At 34.9% G+C, this 22,510-nt stretch overlaps 1 protein-coding gene across 1 annotated transcript in view; it reads left to right on the top strand.

Annotated features, from left to right (window-relative positions):
• Window positions 1–22,510, top strand: part of LOC138708536 (dipeptidase 1-like) — a 297,564-nt gene that overhangs the window by 194,333 nt on the left and 80,721 nt on the right. Inside the window, exon 5 of the mRNA XM_069838651.1 lies at window positions 15,188–15,263. Within this exon, the coding sequence (XP_069694752.1) occupies window positions 15,188–15,263 (76 nt within the window). The remainder of the gene's footprint in view (window positions 1–15,187; window positions 15,264–22,510) is intronic.

A 22,510-nucleotide genomic window follows, 5' to 3' on the forward strand; every position in this document is an offset into this window, starting at 1 on the left:
ATGATCGTTTGCAATGAGTCTATGTTTCTGCTTGAGGAACCGGAAAGTACTTTGACAAAATTCAATCTCTACTGAAGTAGGAGGGGAAGTTTGACTAATTGAATTAATAGCTGTTTTGAACCTGGCGGCATTATGGAATTTTTCTGGGTGTAGGCAGAGCTGGGAGAATGCTATTCTTATGACATCAGTTTCACCATCTTAAGTGCTTCCCAATTGGTATATAGAAAGTTGTGTATGGATGTATCCAATGCCTATCCATTTCACTTTACGTGATTCGGGTTCAGCATATTTCGAATAGATGGCAGGACTGTGACCCAATTTATAGTTGCACACCACTTCGGCGGACCAAGCTGTGCATGATGTATATTTGTGGAGTTTTATATCGTTTACGTGTAAGTGTACGTTATACTGTAATGTATGGAATGAGTGATGATGATAAAGATAAGGAAGGGAGAACGGGAAACCCGGTGCCTGCACGTAGCCTAGTCCTGTCGAATAGCACCAAGAGGGCCGCAATGCTCAACGTCCCATTCCGACGGACGAATCTCTATCAACAGTGACATATGCCTTCTTTTCATATGCAATGGGAAGAGATTTGGGATTTAACCCAGGCATATTGGTACACAACCTAGTGATTAGAAGTTGTGCACCGTCACCTTTCCTAGTCCCGAGGTAGAAATTTTACATGAAAATTTCTGATCCCGCCGGGGATCGAACTCGGGCCGGCTAGTCTGGAGGCAGACAAGCTACCACTCGGCAGACAAAAAGAGAAAGTATTGCTGTAAATCCCATCTTCTATATTTATGTAGTTTTGAATTTTTGACCCATCGACATAGATATGAAGGCATTCGTTTTCAGTGTGTGTTATATTGACAGATTCAAGAATCAGTAGTTTTAAAGACGCTTTATCCATGTCTTTTTTAGGAGTTATACCTCCTTCTCGTGCACCCTTGTAACGCTGTGTAGCTAAATGGTCTATATACCTGATGAATCATAATAAGGTAAACTGTATAGTGATTGACCACTTAAGCCAATTAACCATAATCGAATGGGATAGCGCAAAACGATGATAATTTATTGAGGTAATTTTAAGGACATTGGTTCAAGTGAAGATTCAGAAACAAGTCAAAATAAATAAATAAAAGGAAAAATATAATTGTAAGGCAAACGTAGCCTAAATTAAATAATCACAAGAAGTCCACTTTTACAGTTATTGACATTCTGCTGCACAGTTACTGATCACACACATATTAGTCATTGACCGTCTACTGTACAGTTATTGACCACACACTTATATTAGTGATTGACCGTCTACTACACGGTTATTGACCACACACTTATTAGTAGACAGTGGATGCGGGATGACTTAAGGAAAAGTGAAGTTGTTTCGTATCAGAGTATGGCACGTACCGCGCCGTCCGTCTTGTGTGTACCTGGCGAGTATAGCAGCGTACAAAACAAAGGAACCCCGGTCCGTTCATAGAACATTGCAATGCAATGTGTGCAGTTGTGATAGCCTGCTCAAGTATTTAGTACGCGTTGAATATGTTGTGCTGACCCATTCATAATAGCAAAACGTTAAATTCGCTCAGAGATATGAAGAGAGTGACATTTTATGTATTAACGAAGACAATATCATGTGTAATGTATGTAAAATTGAAATAAAAACCAGAACAACTCAGGCTATAGAGAAACATTGCAACAGTACATCTCACAGAAAATGCGTTGAAATGAAATCTGAAGAACCATCTACATCACCATCATCATCATCATTTAGTTGTGCGGGTCTAACGACATGTGAAACATGATGCTCAGTACAAATATTTCTCTAAAGAAATTGAGTGATCCCCATTTTAGAGATTTTCTTCAAAAATTCTCTCGATACAAAAACTGTTTAAGCGATAGGCGAAGACGATTCAGCTTCGACAACTTACGAGAATATATCGTCGTTTACTGCAATGCTGGTAATTGCATCAATGATGCCGAGGACTGAACCTTACAAGGTATATACTACAGTACGTTATTTTTCTTTTCCTCCTGACTGTACGGAGATACAGTAGCATGTTGACGCCGTCTGTTTACGTTTAAAACCTGTTGGGCCAGTGGTCTGAATGAAAAAAATGTAACATACAGTAAATGTGCACTTACATTCAACGATGTCATCCCGCATCCACTGTCTACTTATTAGTGATTGGCCGTCTACTGCACGATTATTGACCACACACTTACTAGTGATTGACCGTCTACTGCACAGTTATTGACCACACACTTATTAGTGATCGACCGTCTACTGCATAGTTTTTGACTACACACTTATTAGTGATTGACCGTCTACTGAACGATTACTGACCACACACTTATTAGTGACTGACCATCTACTGCACGGTTATTGACCACACACTTATTAGTGATTGACCGTCTACTGCACGATTACTGATTACTCACTTATTAGTGATTGAACAATACATTTTCACAATTTTCCGTTTTTTCTTGTCTGTTTCGTTTCTCTTATTTTGATCTTTCTCATTAACTCTTCTTGCTGTTTTTTCTTTCATCCCTTATTCGCTTTTTTTCTTCTCTTGGCTATTCTTCCATTTTTTTCTATTTTGTCCCTTTCAGAAGCAAGTGTGTGCCATTTCTCTAATGTTATTACAAATGGTGTACGTTCACAGTTTTGTTTTCCCTTTCTCTTAGGGGTACATGGCCACTGTAAGAATTGTGCAAGTGATGAGTGTTGACTCTCGGTGTTGCTAGTACTTGGTCTAGATTCTTCATAGCTATGTAAACAGTGGATAAAGGATCTGAATGATTCGACAAATTGTGCTTCAGCACTAGATTCGGACCTAAGTTCACAGAAAACACCGTACAGGAGCCCTGTACAAGTTGAATCACTGCCTTGTTTACTATGTCCTGCAGTTTCCATGGCATGAAATACATCAAGTTTTTCCGAACCGACAATAGCACTGGATTAAGCTTTTTCCTGCTGAATAGTTAGCATGATTAGAAGTTTCACATGATTGTGTCCTCTCACAGTCTTTGCCGATACACTTGCTAAAGTCAATAGCATCGGGATTCCATGGAAAAAGTTCTGTAGAACGGAATACATTTTGGACTGTTTGTTTAATGAGGGAGTTACTAACAGATGTCTTATACTGGCTTCTGTTTGACACCAACGACGAACTTTTTCTATCCAATCTCGTTTGAGAGATCGGACCATAGAGAAACCAGCTGGCTGTAATATTCTTGTAGAGTTTAGATAAAGAGAAATCAGAACAATTTGCAGCTCTGTACACAATTGACTGATATGAAGGTTTAGATGAGTCCCATCTACGAACAAAATTATTGGCAGAGGTATTTCATTTGTAACTAAATAAGGACACAAAACATTATCAAAGTACTTGTAAAATACCTCTGCAGTCATCCATCCATTTTCATTCCGACCCACTCCCCATTTCTTAGGTACAGTTCTCACAATATTGGCAGATTATTCTCTGGTAAGGGCAAATCAACTTTGGTGAAACCATGTCACCCGAGGCAGAAAAACTGAACATACATGTAACGGCAGATTTAGCTCAACCAACATAATTTTCATAAACATTCAAAGCGCCCTTTTGTGTAAGAACGATTTTGAAAGAAGGCAAAGTAAAACAATTTGTCTCATCTCCATTGAACACACGACGAGGGTCTTTCAGTATATCAAAAACCCCTTCCTTTTTAGTGTGTCAAAACACTCTCAAACCAAACTCTGATGTCAGATTCTAAAACGCAAGAGCGAGCTGCTGTTACAGACTCAGGTGTACGATTTACAATTTCTGAATGACGCTTTAGAAACGCCCTGTACCAGCTATCTCCAGGGCTATTGTTACTAAAATGTGTTTTTAGACCCTTCTTTTCAACATATTCTTTCACACTGTCCAGGACGGCGTCTTTTCTATGGAGAAATCCCTTCCGGGAAAAATCAATTATCCATCGTATCAGAGTATCTTCTTCTTCACCCAGCACTGGACGAGAACCAAGGGACACATTTCCTTCAGCGGGATATTTGTTTCTGAACGCTATGGTTGCTTGCGGGACACAAACTTCCTGGCAGCTTCATTTAAACCAATTTCACTGTGAACAGCTTCTACAGCGTTTCATAAAGCTTCCTCTGTATAATGCAACTTACCTAGCTTTGGCATTATAATAAGTATCAGTAATGTAAAAATCACCATCATTTAACCTTATATGTCATAGAATTAGAGCAAATTTGTCGTTATTCTAACAAATAATTTATAAACGACCAATCACTGTAGTTCGCGGGCATTCACTTTATAGTGATTCACCAGGGGGCATTTTATGTCGTATAAAAGCTCTTGCAAAATAATACTCTGTGGACAGAAACCTTACACATTTTATTACATTATGAGTGTAAAAACGACACCAGAATTTATGTATCCTTTACAGAATAAATAAATTACAGCGTGCGTTATTCTTAGCAATTATTCTAGTTACATTTTTTTACGTTCAGTTGCATTTTCATTCGATTTCAGTCCACTGAGACAACAGACACTAATTCAGTGGGATGAACAGTGACAAATAGCCACAAGTAAGGTTTGTTGCTAGAGGAATATACAGCACAAAGTGAAATGAAGGTCGTGGTTTATTCACACTATGGTTGAAAAAAGGAAGCGGTCAATCACCGAAGACTGGTCAATGACTATCTAGTTTACCCTATATTGAGCTAACCAATTATAGAAAGTTTAATTCATTAAGAGCATGTACTAAACCTTTCTTTGTATCTCTTAAATTAAACCAAAAAAAAATATTTTATTTAGAAAATACGCGAATTGTGTTAAAGGCAATCATAGGATATCGTACATTTCAGGCAAGGAAGTGACTAAGATAGCGAAGATTTTAAAAACCCATGTTAACCGAAGAAGAAGTAATTAATTTTATACATTATTTTGCCTCATGTCTACAATTCCAGTGAGTATCTCCACAGTAGAATGCACATTTTTCTATTGAAAATGCCTAATAAGTTACGGTCGGAACACTCGGTTCGAAGACAGGGTCTCCTGACTCACTGTAATATCAATTGAAAATCCTAAAATGAATAACCTTAAAAAACAAACGAATTTTTATGGAGCTGTTACAGAGAAATTTATCCAGAAAGAAAATAGGAGGATTGCTTTGAAGTTCAGAAAAAGAAGGTAAACTTTATTTTTGTTTTAATTTCCTGGATAACACCTTCGGATTTTTATAATTTGTTTCCTTGTGGATTTGTAAAATGGCACCATGATGGTTCCCTTAGTCTATATTTCGTCTCTTGTGAAAAATATTACAACATGTTAATGATAATGTTCCCCTAGAATGTTCAAATATTGAGATTATAGATAACCATGAGAGCCAAAAACCAACAATAAAATATTACTATTCATTAGGATCATTTAGACACTTCTCGACCAATTTATGCAAATTTTATTCTGATTTTTCCTCTAATACGTTTGGATACTTTTCCCGTACGTTTCATATATCTGGTGCCAATGTGAACATTTTATATTTAAGAAAAAATACAAATTGGTGCAGAAGTGTCGAATTCTCCCATAATGGGGGAAATTTCAACATAATATTACAAACATAGGATACACTTTAAAACCCAACATTCACAACACAAATTTTGCTCCTGAAGTTTTTCTGAATATTTTATAATAGCCTATACCAAATCGCTTTCATCAATGTGAATTTTTCATCGGTGTCATTTCTCACACATACCTTGTGAAACAATTTCTGGTATTCCCCAACACACTAAATACAAAGTTCTCTAGCATTGTCATCGCAGTAATACCCACTACACGCGGTACATTATATTTTTTCTTGGATTGTTTGATGAACTAGTAGCTCCCTCCCTCTCCACGCCGAGCGTTAAACGGCTTTCTTCTGTGGGAAAACCTAATTTACTTTTGTTGTTTAGTCTCCTTCAGCTATTTCCTATAGTTTTCAGTCGTTATTAGTCTGAGTCTTGCAGTTTTCTTACTCTGTTCCACCAGATGGAAGTGTTAGCAACGGAACTGCCGACAGTTATTCAAAGGAAGTATCAGTAGGTGAGAATTTAGGCAAGCCTAAATGTCCTTGTACAGATGGTGTCTGTGGTGTTTTTGAAGAAGTGATAATGTCTTCTTCAATGTGAATTTCACATCAATTTTCCGATAGAACGAGGTCGTATTTGAACATGTTATCCTGCGTCTCTTACGTCCTTAATTTTTAATTCATATATCATTTAGAATGAAGGCGAAGAATATGCCGAACTAATTGATCTTCTATGTTTGTATCGAAAGTTGTGTATTTTCCTATTTTCCCGATATCAATGAAAATTAAAATATAATGTTTAAGTTTGGTTCAATGGAAGATGAGTAATTTCATAGATGTAATCAGACACACAGACAGAAAAACAGATAGACAGACAAAGTGAAACTAAAATGCTCTGTGAAGGATAGCGAACTCTCTTAAGACCAAAAACACAAAAATATTGAGTAAGACAACCTCCTAGAAGCGAAATCAAGGAGAAGTCAACACATGTCCAGATCTCCCCAAAACATAGTGTCAAAATCTCTCCGAGATACACCTTCATTCAAAAGATAAGAACACACTCGAAACAAATATAATTATTTGAGAGTAATGACTTTGGCGCCTTTACTAACCTGTAAAATATATTATATACAATAATTTGTCATTTCTAATATCACGCACATCCAGTCAAAATTCAATAAACTAAAGATGCTATATTGTATTTCATGGCCGAAAAGTAAAGTGTATCTCCCATTCGTTGTGTTTATTGCCTTCTGTGAACGTAAAACACAAGTTGAATTCACAAGATTCACTTACACAGAGAGTACGAAAACAGTCAACAGAGATCGCATGTAGTTCAACTTTTTTGACTAGAAACAGTGCTCGCAATGGCTACTTTTCTTAAAAATATTTGATTCCTTAGTTGAATTATTTTTCCTACTCCATTATTGATTTGTTTACCTTTTTATTCAAAGACTTTAGTGTTGTTAGTTAGATTGTGAGATCTCAGAAATGACCCTACATATTGAATAGTTATATGCGTCGTGCGCAAACTGTAAATATTTCACCTAAATCTTCACAGTTATACTTAAGTTCAGAATTATTTGAAGATACAATATGTGCTATTAAATCATCAACATGAATGGAATACACTTTAAGCATCATCACTGTTGGGATCAGAAGTTTAGAAAAATACCGATTTTGTTTGAATGTACGTATTTTAATGCGTAATTTATTTATACGAATCACGAAAAATCAAATGTTATGGTGAAGTTTTATATTGCCTATATTGCCTCTTTTACAGTTTTGCCTTTTTTCTTTTTATTTGTTCTTTTTTTTTCCTTTTCTGTATAGACATATAGAGTTAACAGCAGTCATTATTAATTTTTTCTTGCTTGAAAATTAAAAAAAAATCTGATAGTTCTTATAGTATACAAAGATTTTGGACACCCTATTGTGATGGAATTCTTAAGACCTTCTACCTAACTAGTCCCATCGTTCATACTGACCAATCACCGTCTTGAGTTCAGATAACGGTTTACTTTATTATCTACCCTTCTCCTGTATAACATAGACGACGTACCTATCTGCTTGAAGCACACAGTCTAGGATTATCTTTGTATATTTAGAGAGAAGTCACCTACTCCTTGAGCCTATTGTTACGAGGTGAGGGACAGGGTTGAGAGAAGTAAAATACTATGCGAATAACTTTGACCAAATAGCACTAATTGTTTAGGAATTTTCAGCGAATGATTCTCTGTCAATCAAAGAACCTCAGTGTATGTTTCAAGAAAAAGGACTTAAAGAAGACTTAGCATATATTGATGCACATTTCACTTTTGTAGCAGATATCATTCAACAACTGGAATCCAGCAGTCTGTAATTTTGTGAATCCATGTCCCTGTTTTTGAGTGCAAAGAACAGATTATGTGTAGCGTGTATGCTGCTCAAATAATATGAGAAGCTAAAAAATGTTATTTCAAGAAATCCTGGATATGAAACCATTAATTATGTGTATAAAGTTCTAAGTGGGACCGGCGGTGAGCTTCCTGAGGGGTTTAATGTAGCCAGGATGGTATTGTATAGGCTAAGCACGTTCCAGTCGCATGTTGAGAGATCCTTTTGGGCATATAAACAGATTTTATCTAATAGACGTCACAAGAGCGAGTGTTTTAATCTTGAAAAGTTGCTTGTTCAAATTATGAACATGGAGACAAATAAGTGCAAACTAAATTAAACATTCTGTAGGACAATGCCTTTTAGGTGCCTGGAATACAATTTTTAGTGCCTTTTAAGGAGCCTAAAATACCATTTTTAGTGCTTTTTAGGAGCCTAAAACACAATTTTAGTGCCTTAACTTCCGATCCCTAAATTCATCAATGTATACTTTCGGTGCGTTGTGTTTGCACACACTTGTGAGGATCTTGAACTGCTCTAGATATGCATAAGTAGCGGGACTTCCTGTCGTTGTAACACGTATGGTAAACGTTCTTAAGAAAACACAGGCTAAAAATAGGACTGGGAGCACATATATAATTCTTGCGGAAGGGAATTAAATCCTTTCAATCTAGAGTGCAGTGGAATTTAAGCCTGAAAATCCATGACTTGGTCCAAAGTAGAGGACATGCCTTCATTCGTGTATATTTTCAAAGTCTTTTCGCTTTGTTATTATTTAATTGTCTCAGTACTTAAAATATACATTTATAGAGAATATTCAATCCATAATGTGACTATGCATTCTGCTCAAAATGGAAGTAACGTAAGATGCCCTGAGAGATTTTAGAAAACAAGCAGTGCATGTTATTGATTTAAATAAACAAATATTCATGCAGCTATATCACTGTTGACAGATGTAGGCGGAAATTAATTTTACAGAGAATTTTTTAGTGTAATTTAGTTTACATTTTGCGTATTTTATTTATGACTCTGGGCTACGCCTCCACTTTCTGAACGAGGTTAGAGTCGGGGTAACCTTTTTACTAGCCGTAGAAATACATATCTCTCATATACAAATTTTGCTTTTGATATAGAATTTTTAAATTTTCGAAAATTGAACCCAATATTTTAAAATCTTTAGTCCTCATTTAACATATAACAACACCCAAGAACCACAAAACTTTATTACGAAAAGTTCAACAAACTGACGACACTAAGACTGAACTGTTTCAGATGCATGAACAAGTCTCCCCTATGAAAAGAACGATCTAAAGCATAGATATAATGTGAACACTGAAAATATCAGATACCGGTACGTGGAAACAAACTTCCAAATCGATAAAAAAAATGTAGGATATATTATGTTATTTCTTTAAAGCTCTTTATTTCTGACACTTTTTAGTACTTACTTACTTACAAATGGCTTTTAAGGAACCCGAAGGTTCATTGCGGCCCTCACATAAGCCCGCCATCTATTCCGAGGCTTAGGCTATTGTAGGGATTCGTAACAAGCTGTTTTTTTACGGTGATGGGTTGTTAGCCCTTCGCCCAACCCCCAAGCTGGAGGACCACCCCTTATCGGCTGTCCACGACTGCTTATTCAATATATTCAATATATTCGACACTTTTTAATGAAATTAATTTTTCAGTAATTTCGGAATTTTCCAAGAATATCTGTCCCAAAGTAACTTCGCTGACAATCTCACACAATGTGAAGAAGAAAGACGACTCACCTCTAGGACCGAATAATAGCAACTGAAGAACGACAGACAGACCGACAACCCTCGTTATTGCCTTTGATGCAGTGAGGTTACCAGTATACTCGAGGTTTGTGGGTTGAAACTCAATCCACAATGTACGTTCTATTGCAATTTGTGAGAATCATTACCAGAAACGTTTGATCACATTTAACACTAGGTAAGTAAGAAGTGACTATATGTGGAAGCTGTAAAAAGAAAAGGGAGGTCTCTCTAGGTGCTTCTATGCCTATTCTGTGTCATATTATGTAGGTGTTGACACAATAAATAGTAAACAATGCCTTCAGTAATACCTAACATACCAAATAATTCTATATAATGGTGTCAGTGAAATGTGTTCTAAAGTGTCAGTGAAATGTGTCATAGTGCCAGTGCAGTGAGTGAGATGAGAGTGAAGTGAAAGTTATCAGTATCAGTGTGAAACTTATATAGGACCTATACATATATGGGTTGTAATAGAAAATTAGGTTCACTTATTAATTAGGTTATTTTATGTATTATTGTTATTATTATTATTATTATTATTATTATTATTATTATTATTATTACTATTGTATATTATTTGTATTGTGTATTTTAATTGTATTGTGTATTATTTTTATTGTGTATAATTAAGTTACCACTGCCACCTGGTGTTTGCCCAATTGCAGTGTAAATATGTATTAAGGGAGATGAGTAGTTTTTAATAGACGAGGATTTGTTTTCTGCTGCTGAAATTTAGTCCAAGACTAGTAAATTCAATTTAACTCACATGTGGATACAATGTTTTTTCCACTTCCACATTTTACATAATAAAAAAATATAGCCGATACAGGAGGTATTATTGTAAGGAATAAAGCTCAAAGACAATTAAGCTTATATAATAACTACTATACCGTTAGGCCTACTTAAAATTAATTTAAAGCGAACAGTTAACTCTGTAAATTGTAAATTACATAAAAACTTGGTCATATATTACAACTTTCCGACCATGTTGAAATACTTACAATACTAAACATTCACATAATCTCAGTGTTTCGAATAAAAGAGTTCTCTTTCCATTTATTAGACAAGGCTAGCATCTAGAAAAATTTCGTTCAATCTTCTAGAAGTAACTGATACAAACTGAAAGTGTGGAATATCAGAGATATCTGAATTTTCACGATATTAGGTGGCAATGCTCCCGCGGTGACATTACCTTCGAAATTCCCAGTTATATCTATTGTTTCATCTGGCGACATGTTATGATATGAAATAATAAGAGGGCATGGTACAGTATGATAGGCCTACGGTATGGTACAATATATGATATGATATGATATGGTATGATATGGTATGATATATGACATATGACATGATATGACATGATATGACATGATATGATATATGATATGATATATGATATATGATATATGATATGATATATGATATATGATATATGATATATGATATATGATATGGTATGGTATGATATGATATGATATGATATGATATATGATATGGTATGATATATGATATGATATATGATATGGTATGATATATGATATGATATATGATATGGTATGATATATGATATGATATATGATATGGTATGATATATGATATGATATATGATATGGTATGATATATGATATGATATGATATGGTATGATATATGATATGATATGATATGGTATGATATATGATATGATATGATATGGTATGATATATGATATGATATGGTATGATATATGATATGATATATGATATGATATGAAAGATGTGATAGATGATATGACATACGGTACCATACAGTACGATACGATATGATGAATACTTATTGAACTGTTTCATGGGAGACCGCGTGTACTCTGACAAAATTCATCCACTGTTGTTTTTGTTCACCACGTTGAAACATACAAACTTATAGTACATGTCTTATATTACTTTAGCAAGGCTAGGTGTAGACCCTTAACCTGTTCCGGAAAAGTCATGGCAATTCTTCCTTTGTATCTTCTTACGTTTCTTGATCCTTTCGGTTTGTAACTAAATAAGATAATCTGTCAGTATTCATTCTAATGACTTTCTCGTACCTCAGTTTTCTTTTCTGTTCCTTTTTATTTATTTTTTTTATGTTTGGTAGTCTGCAATTTCATCACTATGCTAAATATATGTGGTTCGTGTAGATTTAACAGTCAGACATACTTCTTAAGACAACATCGTCAAAAATTGTCAAGGTAGTAGAAATGACATAATAAATAAAGCACAGTATATTATGTCTTGCCTGAATTTCTCTTTTCTCATTATTTAAAAATAAAGTTTTTATGTCCATTAATTTAACTAAATAATATAAAAGTTTATTACACCAGTCCTGGTCTCCCTCACTCTTCATACTTTCTGTGTACCAGGCGGGAAAGCTGTAAAATTTCTATGTAGAAAGAGTTGATTGAAAAAAAAAAAAATATATATATATAATGGTAAATTCTTTATCAATATACATGTCTTACATAATAAATATTTTCCATCACCAGCCATGAGTATGCAATTCAGTTAAAAAAGACTCCTTCAAAATACCGTATTATCATTGCATTGTCAGATCTAATTAACACAGTCATAAAGTGAAAGTAGGAACGGGCTCGGTAAGACAAATTGCATTTACGAGTACACACAAGCAGCGCCTTTCTGAAGCGGAAACTGTAGCAATGAGCTCGTGAGGGAAGTAGCCGCCAGTTACTAGGCAGATCGCAATTTGTGACATAACTTCTCAGTTTCTTTCTCATTACACACCTGCATGTTATAGATTATATTGACTAGGTCATCAGGGACTACATGTATTTCCTAAGTATTGTCTTTCGCTTCTGTGTTCGATACATTTTAGTACGTTAACGTAGAACCAATTGTCAACTGACAAACTCTGCGAATTCTCCTGTAATTTATTGTGTATTAAGAGGCCTTGAAACTGATGTACAGTGAGTCGAAGTTAAACTCATAAACTAGGAAGAACTTTTCATTTTTACTGTCATTAACAAAAGAAAAAATTGTTACGTACTTGAGTTTGGCCTAGGTTCTGTCTTAAGTAATACTTTTATTCTACTGAAGTACAAAAATAAACTCTTATTTCTCATATTTACAAAACAAACTAATTACTTATGTGTACAAGTACATGAAACGAGTAAAAATAAAACTCATACGCATCTATTAGTTTCATAAAATCTGTGACATTAAAAGCTAATTTTAAACATTAATATTTTGTAGGATAACCTCTAGCACTTTTAATAGCTCTTAAACGACTAGGCATAGATCCCACTAATTTTTCACAGTAAGATGGACTAATGTTCTCCAATTCTTCGCGTAAAACAGATTTTATATCAGTTTTATTCGAAATGTTATGTTTTATTTATGCTACTTCTAAGTGATGGTATAGAATTTCAATTACATTTAAGTCCTGTGACTGTGGAGGTGTGTCGAGTACTTTTGGGCAATTATATATCAGTCAGATTCTTACTTTATGAGCTTTTGTTTCGGTTTGTTATCCTGATAATACTTAAATTGATCCACTACACCAAGTTTTTGAGCGCTAGCTGTCAAACATTCTTTCAATACATTTAAATGTACATTTTTATCCATTATCCCATCAATAAAAGTCAACTGATCTACTCCACTAACTGTCATGCACCAATAGACAGTTACATTATCTCCACCATGTTTAATATTTGGACGTAAATTACCAGGTTTCATCTCCTCATCTGGTTTCCGCCACACAGTCATCTTTCCATCCGATCCAAAAAAGATTGTACTTGGCTCTCATCAGCAAAAATAAGTCGAAATCATTTCCAATATGCTCCTTAACGAAGTTCAACCTCATCTTCGTATTAATTTTGTTGACAAATGGTTCGTTCCTAGCTATTCTTCATTGTCTGTTACTTTTTTTTAATAATTCGAAAAGTTTCAGGATGAGCTTTCTTGTTTGTATGTTCCTCAGCCATCACAGTAAGTTTTGGAGCACTAATCATTGGATTTTTCTATGCTTGTCTTATTATCCAACGTTAATCCTTGGGTTGACAATTTTTTTTTTTTCGCTTATTCTTGCTTTATTTTGAATTCTATATGTATTTTTGTATCTATTAATAACACACAATACAGTTGCATGATTCTCCTATTAAAATTTTTAGCTATTCGGAGAGATTGTCTCTTTTTGTAATGAAAAATTATCAGTTCTCTTTCTGCTCTCAAAGACTGACATCTTTGACGGCCCATAATGACTCGACTGTACATATCTGTACTCCAGCGGTGACCAAAGCGGTTGTTGTGATTACATCGTGTAATCACAGACATTCAAACAGGAGTTTCCTGTACATTTCTATGTGTTTTATTCATGTACTGAAGGCAAGCAGTGGCGGTATCATGTCGCTCTACAAACTCTGTCTCTAGTTTCGTAAAGAATGAGAAGGAGAACTTCTATGTTGTTCTGTCGGACAAAATGTAATACATTTACTTTGCTCAACGATTCAATTAGGAGTATATAGAAACATTATTATTATTATTATTATTATTAATATTATTATTATTAATATTATTATTATTACTGACCACTAAGTATGTGTTTCTATCATTCTTCTGTACGTGCATGAATATTGATAATTTTAGAACTTCGTCGTAGAAGGATAAAATTATTAGGTTTCATCTCTATTTTAATCTTCTTAATATTTTGATGAGGGTAACTATTTATTAGTTATTCATTTAATATTAATATTGTAGAAAAACTGATTCAATATTATGTGCCAACGAACTGTTAAACGCCAGGATTTGACATGTCTTAAATCATAGCCAGGAAGAGAAAGATGAGATAAATAAATGTAGAAAAGTCATCTATCTAATGGGGTTTGAATCTAGTGCTCTGAAGCCTTTTCATAGAACAGAATTTCTCAAAAGAGTAATGACTAACATAACTTAAGTAACTTGTTCATAAGAAGTTTTTAATTTTGAAAAACTACGAATTTCTCGACCAAGTATCGAGAGAAGAATTTACAAAATTCGTGATTATATTCAAGAGGAAGCAAGAAAAATCGTGTATTATTCACTGGGTCTTGATGACACCAGTGACATTATTGATACAGCAAAGCTTGAGATTTTTATCCGCGGGATTGATCAAGATGTTAGTACAGGAACCACCACTGGTTGTAGTTTTCATGTCAAGTACCTTTCATACACAGTACCCAATCCAGAGTTGCATGAGTTTAATTTTGACGAGGCTTACCAACATCGAACTATAAAATCTGTGACATCTGTGTAAATTTAAGAATAAGGTAAATGACCACTGGCGACATAATAATACAATGTACGCTGCTTTTATTACCGCTTATAAGATGTGAAAATATGTTAACGCCTACATTTCTTCTCGTAAAAGAAATAATTGTTATGATGGTGTATGAGTTTCACTTTGAGTCACTGCATGTTATACATTTTACCTAATGCTGACTGTGTTGTTTCAGCTCACATCAATCATATCCGCGACGTGGCCGGAGTCGACCATGTGGGCATCGGTGCCGGCTACGACGGTATCAACATGTGAGTACAAAATGTTATGAATTTCCTATAAAAGAGACAATTGTTATAAAAAAAGATATTGAAGCATAGGATAGTGCAGTCCATACCTGTGGAGTAACGGTCAGCGCGTCTGGCCCGGGTTCGAATCCCGGTCGGGGCAAGTTACCTGGTTGAGGTTTTTTCCGGGGTTTTCCCTCACCCGAATACGAGCAAATGCTGGGTAACTTTCGGTGCTGGACCCCGGACTCATTTCACCGGCATTATCACCTTCATTTCATTCAGACGCTAAATAATAACCTTAGATGTTGATACAGCGTCGTAAAATAACCAAATAAAATAAATAAATAAATAAATAAATAAATAAATAAATAAATAAAAGGATAGTGCAGTATACGAAACAAAAATAATATGTCGGAATAACTTTATCACAATACAGTGAATACTTTTTATCTTTCCACGTTCGCATGTGAACAGCTGCGCTGTGCTCTGCCGCTTCCGCTCTACCTCCGCAAGAGTGGAAAGATAAAACGTATGCACTGTATATCCTATTTGTCCTTCCGTTTGTCACTGAAGGCCTATGAAAATTATTGACTTTCATTGATGGTTCTCTTATGCTGCAGAGTCCCTTAATTGTTGACATGTTATATATATATATATATATATATATATATATATATATATATATATATATATATATATATATATATATAACAATTTGATTACACTACCTGTAGTTCACAAGGTAACAAATTTTATATATTAATTTCCTATGCACTTTGCACTTTAAGAGAGAATGAATTTAAAAATGATCAAACACCCACCATTTACCACAAAATTGTTGAATTATTTTTTTAAATTGTACGTAATAAAACATGAACTGCTATAGAACATTAATAATTTACTACGATTATTTAATTCGATTTTACTATGGGCACACAAATTTGGATTCAGAGAAGTCGCAAGCAATCGTAATGGGACATAATCGTCTACGAAGCACTCTTAATAGTGATACTATACCACAATTGAATGGGATTATTGTTAAATACAATGAAACAGTTACAAATCTTGGCATTTTTATGAATAGCGATCTAATTTGGAACACTCAAGTAACACACACTTGCAAAAAAATATTTTCTCAACTTCAATCCTTGTTTCATATGAAAGAATTTCTGCCTCTTCGTCTAAAAAAGAATCTTATTCCGACCATATAACACCTTCCCTCCAGTTACTTTCATGGGTGCGTCTGAAGTAACGAAGAACAATACCTTCACTGTCTCTTCTATTTAGAATCATGCATACTTCTTCTCCGAATTATCTGTTATCGTGCTTTCAATATCTTACAAGTCTTCGAAACCAGCATCAAGCACTTCTTTCTATCCTTCATCATAGAAGGTCTTTATAATCTTCCTCCTGTAGACATACCTCGCCTCTGGAATTCGTTACCTAATGACGTCAGGGATTGCCGGACTTATCACAATTAAAAATTAAATCGGAAAATTTTGTCTTATTTAATGCTTTTCAGGTATTGCTAGAAGAGTTGATTTGTGCTTCTTTTACTCTAGATTAAAACTGCAAGTTTCTTGTTTATGTTAGTTAATTAGGATACAATTAATTGTGATACTTAATCACTCATTTAAAGTTTGTGTGGCTGCAACCTGTGTATATTTTTGTGTGTCTCTATTTATAGTGTATTTTTTCCTTCTTATTTCTATTACTGTATTTGTATTTCTGGTGGTGTGGAAGAGAAGGCCTGATGGCCTTAACTACACCAGAGTAAATAAATAGTTAATTAGTTAGGATACAATTAATTATGATAGGCCTACTTAATCACTCATTTAAAGTTTGTGTGACTGCAACCTGTGTATATTTTTGTGTGTCTTTACTTTATTTATAGTGTATTTTTTCCTTCTTATTTCTATTATTGTATTTACATTTCTGGTGGTGTGGAAGAGAAGACCTGATGGCCTTAACTACACCAGAATAAATAAATAAATAAATAAATAAATAAATAAATAAATAAATAACAATATAAATGAATATACGAGTATAATGCTAAATAAGAGAGACGTTTTATATAATATCCTTATTGAATTTGGAATTCCCAAGAAACTAGTTCGATTAATTATAATGTGTTTTAGAGAAACTTACAGCAGAGTTCATATAGGCCAGATTCTATCTTATGCTTTTCCAATTCACTGCGGGCTAAAGTAAGTAGATGCATTATCATCTTTACTTTTTAAATTCACTCTAGAATATTCCATTAGGAAAGTTCAGGATAACAGACAGGGTTTGGAATTAAATGGGTTACATCAGCTTTTTGTCTATGCGGATGACGTGAATATGTTAGGAGAAAATCCACAAACGATTAGGCAAAACACAGAAATCTTACTTGAAGCAAGTAAAGCGGTAGGTTTGGAAATAAATTCCGAAAAGACAAAGTATATGATTATATCACTTGATCAGAATACTGTACGAAATGGAAGTATAAAATTGGAGATTTATCCTTCGAAGACGTGGACTCCACCTGGCACAAACCTTTTTTAATCCCAACTGTTTCAATATTCTGCATACTCTTGCTCCTCCTATTCCAACTTGGAGTGACAATTCTTTCACTGTTACTCAATTTAATACATACATATACAGTATGGTTGCTTATAGTCATTGTATTCAATGAGGTCGGCGAGACCTCATATATATGAATATATGTGCACATATAAGCTTTGTTAATTGATTGGTAATTTCAATCGTGGTTCAGTTTTCCATGTAGGCTATACTGAGTGTTTCATAAATACGGGGCATAATTTCAGGTATGTATTTCCCACATGTAGACAATCAAAATAGTTCATTACAACATGTGTCCGGAAATGCTTCATTTCCGAGTTATGGCCTTCACAACATTGAAATTCACTGGAACGTTTTTCTTTCCGCAGGTCGTTGTCATTACAGAAGATGTTCAAAATGTCCACCTCCTGCTTGAATACAGACCTCACATCGATGTCTCATTGACCTGCAAACACGATCCCAAACTCCAGGAGTATTGCGTATGTCCTCAGAACATGCCACAATTCGATTCCGAAGAGATTCCAAATCAGGCACTGGAGACGAATAAACCAATGATTTTAAATGGCCCCACAAGTAGAAATCGAGAGGGTTCAGATCAGGTGAGCGTGGAGGCCAAGCAATTGGGCCACCTCTACCTATCCATCGATCAGGAAACCTTCGATCCAAGTACCGGCGAGCCGTACGACTGAAGTGTGTAGGAGCGCCATCATGGAAGAAGTGAATGTGTTGACGATTGATCAGTGGAGTGTCTTCTAAAACATGAGGTATGGTGTTTTCCAGGAAGTTTGTGTACGCCTGGCCCGTAAGTCTGTTTAAAAATACATGGGGTCCAACTAATCGATCACCAATGATACCGGCCCACATGTTGAGGGAGAACCGCACCTGGTGATGAGATGGAACAGTTGAACGTGGGTTTTCATACGCCCATACATGCTGATTGTGGAAATTCGTTATGCCATCTCGTGTGAACTGTGCTTCATCTGTAAATAATTCTAAGGCAGGAAAGTTCAGATTTACATCACACTGCTGTAAGAACCGCTGACAGAACCTAACTCGTGCAGGGTAATCTACTGGTGACAGGGACTGTACACGTTGCAAATGATAAGGATACAATTGATACTCTTTCAACAGTCTCCAGACAGTCGTATGAGGAACATTGACTTGCAACGCTACCCTTCGTGTGCTGATAGAAGGAGTCATGTTCGCAGCCTCCAGAATCTCCTCCTGTACTTCTGGAGTTGTAGATCTTGGTCGTCCCCTTCCCAAACCAGGAGAGTTAAATTTTCAATACTCGCTCGCACAGACGGTAATGGAGACGTACAAATGTCTTCCGATCTGGACATTGTCGCTGTGGATAACTCTCCTGGTACAAACGACGAGCCAGCGCAGCATTGCCGTCCGCCTTACCGTACATGAAGTGTATCTCTGCCAGCTCTTGATTTGAATACATGTCGCACAGTCTAACGCCTACACAACACTGAATGTAACCTTCGCCTCGAAATGAACTGTCAGAGTGCCCACTTAATGTCTCCTTTGACGGCAACGACCTGTGGAAAGAAAAACGTTCCGGTGAATTTCAATGTTGTGAAGGCCATAACTCGGAAATAAAGCATTTCCGGACACATGTTGTAATGAACTATTTTGATTGTCTACATGTGGGAAATACATACCTGAAATTATGCCCCGTATTTTTGAAACAGTCTTCAGTGGAAGTTCATGGATCTTGGCCAAAGAAGGAAGATGTAACTATGGAGAAAGCTTCTGTTGTAGTTAATAAAGTGAAACATCCAAGAGTTACAAAATAGTGTGGATAGTTTACTTTGTTTCAAAATGATTAATTTTCACAGTAAAATCAAGAGGATAAAACTTTGTGGTTGCATTTGTTTCCGTTTATATTAGTTGTATTTTCATATGTTTGGAGAAAATAATAATAAAATAATCTAAATTTAATATTTTAATATTGTTATATATATTCTGTATGTCCTTGGTCAAACGCATATCTATATATATATATAATTTGAACTGGTAATGGAAATTACGAGAAAACGGCTGAACGAATTTTAATAAATGGCCCTTCATTTTGAAGCTTGGAACCCAAAGTTTTTCGGAAAAGTAGTAGTTTTCAGTGAAATGTCAATTTTCCTACATAATTTTCCTATTTTCCAAAATCCATCTGTTGTCAGTTTTGAGAACTAATAGCTTCTCATATTCCAACAAAGCAATGAAATGAAAATTATCAAGGAGGCCATGCCTCCAAGATTTCCAACAGATTCTTTGACATCACAGTGTCAATAGGTCGATTTTCGATATATAACTACAACGTCTTTGATTTTCACTGATGTCAGAGAATACTTAAGAAGTTTTTTTAAATATTGTATTGTTAATATCATGGTTTTTATCTTGCTGTTATTTATACTCGCTTTAAAATCATACCGCGAGTTATTTTCTGTGTGAATGCCGAAGGCCTGTGTACTATTATTGAGACTGGTTCTATTGTTGTGAACTAGATGGCGACTGTATACGTATTACTGATTTGTTATGAATATGATTCCGGTGATATTCAGGAATGTTGTGGCCCGAATTTCCTGGCATTTACATTTGAGGGAAAACTGAAGAAATCTCAACCAGTAAATTCAACCCGACCGTGAATCGGACCCGGGTCCTCTGCGTAAGAGACCAGCAAGCTGATCTCTTACACCACAGAGGTGGTCTCATGGTTTATTTGTCCCTAATGATACACATTAATGCTATTATTGGAACGACTCCAGAATACCGCGTAAGTACATATCGTTATTGCTTTGTTGAATGATTTATTTTTAGTTCAGGGAACATATTTTTTATATAGGCTACTTATTTATTTTTCTACCCTTGTGCCATCAATAAAAACATGTGTTTTAATTATTTTTAATTTGCACAGTCTATGTACATAAGTACTTACGTGGTATTCTGAAGTATAGCGTTATTAATGATAGAAAAACCTTTTGAGGTTATGTAAGTAGACAGAGAGAGCTGCCGTGTGGCCAGCGAGCTGCAGAGCAGCGAGGGTGGGGATAACTTCCCCTACTGGTGTTCTGTTCTTTGCGATTTATCCTATTGTTTATATTGTTATTAAAAATGAAATATTTAAGTGGTGTGAGTCTTTTTCAGATATTTAATTGCGGTGTGGTGTAGATATGTAGGCTATTATGTGTGAGTACCTAATTTTCCTAGGTAATAGTGCAGTCATTATGAGCTTATGGACAATAACATTGTACGTCATTTATTCGACATAATTTATGCTAACGTTTTACGTGGCCAAAACGATGTCCGGCATTCACTGGTCCTTAATATACTCCAAACGTTGTCAGATAATATCCTTACCAACAATCTTTATGCTATTTCGTACAAAAATCCAAGTCACTACCAAAACGTAAAATCAGTAGGCATGAGATTATATCATCTTATATCACTATAAAGGATTAATCCTAGGATTTTTGGAAAATATAATATAGCTTTTTTTTTAAATAAGTTAATTCATTGTTGAAAATAATTTTAAAATCAAAAACTCATTCAAAGTTATGCGTCAGAGCCTTCTAGCGATCTTCTCCAGTAACATGAACTTTCGAGATTGGAAATGCTCGGTGCAGTAGCGTTTTCGTTTGTTAAAGCAAGTCCTGACCATCGACCAAGAATGAAGCGATTATAGTTTTCAAACAGCGCATGTTTTGATTTAGTTAAACATTTGTTTAAGTTGATTCGTGCTTGATTGAAGTAAATTATTTATATAAAAAGTGGTTTCGTATTTTTTAAAGTAATATCGAAATGAGTTGAACATGTGTTTCAGTTTAATTGTAATTTCTTAAATGAAGTGAATTATTTATGTAAAAAGTGATTTCATCCTTTTTTAAGTAATATCAAAATGAGTTAAACATGTTCCAGTTGAATTGCAATTTCGTAAGTGTAGTGGATAAAATGAACTACGTAAAAAGTGATTTCATCCTTTTTTAAGTGATATCAAAATGAGTCTAAGAGGACGCCCAAGAAGGCGAGGCGGTGGACATCGTTGCGCTGCTGCAGCCAGGGCTTGTAATCGCGATGCAGTGAACAATATCCGTAATAGAAATGTAAATCCGTTAGCACGAAATACTATTCATGATGAAAGATTAATTGAAATTTTCAGTGTTGGCTCTTTAAATGAAATTTGTGGACACTGTCAAGGAAGAACTTCCAAAATGAAATGGTGAACGGGCATTTCAATTCTTGCTGTCATAATGGTTTTGTTTATTTCCCACAACCTCATATTAATGATACTCTTAAAGATTTGATGATAAATGATAATCATTTCATGAACAACATAAGAGAGTACAATAGTGCCATGTCATTTGCTTCGTTTTCTGCTAATCGTAGTCATATTCCTGGGATAGGTCCTTATTTTGTTTGATAGAAGGATAAATCGTTTAATATGTTACTTAATTTAAATTGTATTTAAATAATTAAAATGCGATCATTTTGGTCTTTGTTTTAAAATTCAAGGACAGATACATAGTTATTATAGACTAGCCGTACCCGTGCGCTCCGCTGCACCCGTTAGAAATAAATATAAAGTAATTACATAATTAAAATAGGACATTTGATCCAGGGAAGATTGTATAAAAATGTGTTGATAACGGATGTACACCGATAAGTAAGTTTTTAATTTGTTATGGGGGCTCTTGAATCTCAGGAAG

This window comes from Periplaneta americana, chromosome 11, assembly GCF_040183065.1.
Source record: "Periplaneta americana isolate PAMFEO1 chromosome 11, P.americana_PAMFEO1_priV1, whole genome shotgun sequence".
Classification (NCBI taxonomy): Eukaryota; Metazoa; Arthropoda; class Insecta; order Blattodea; family Blattidae; genus Periplaneta; species Periplaneta americana.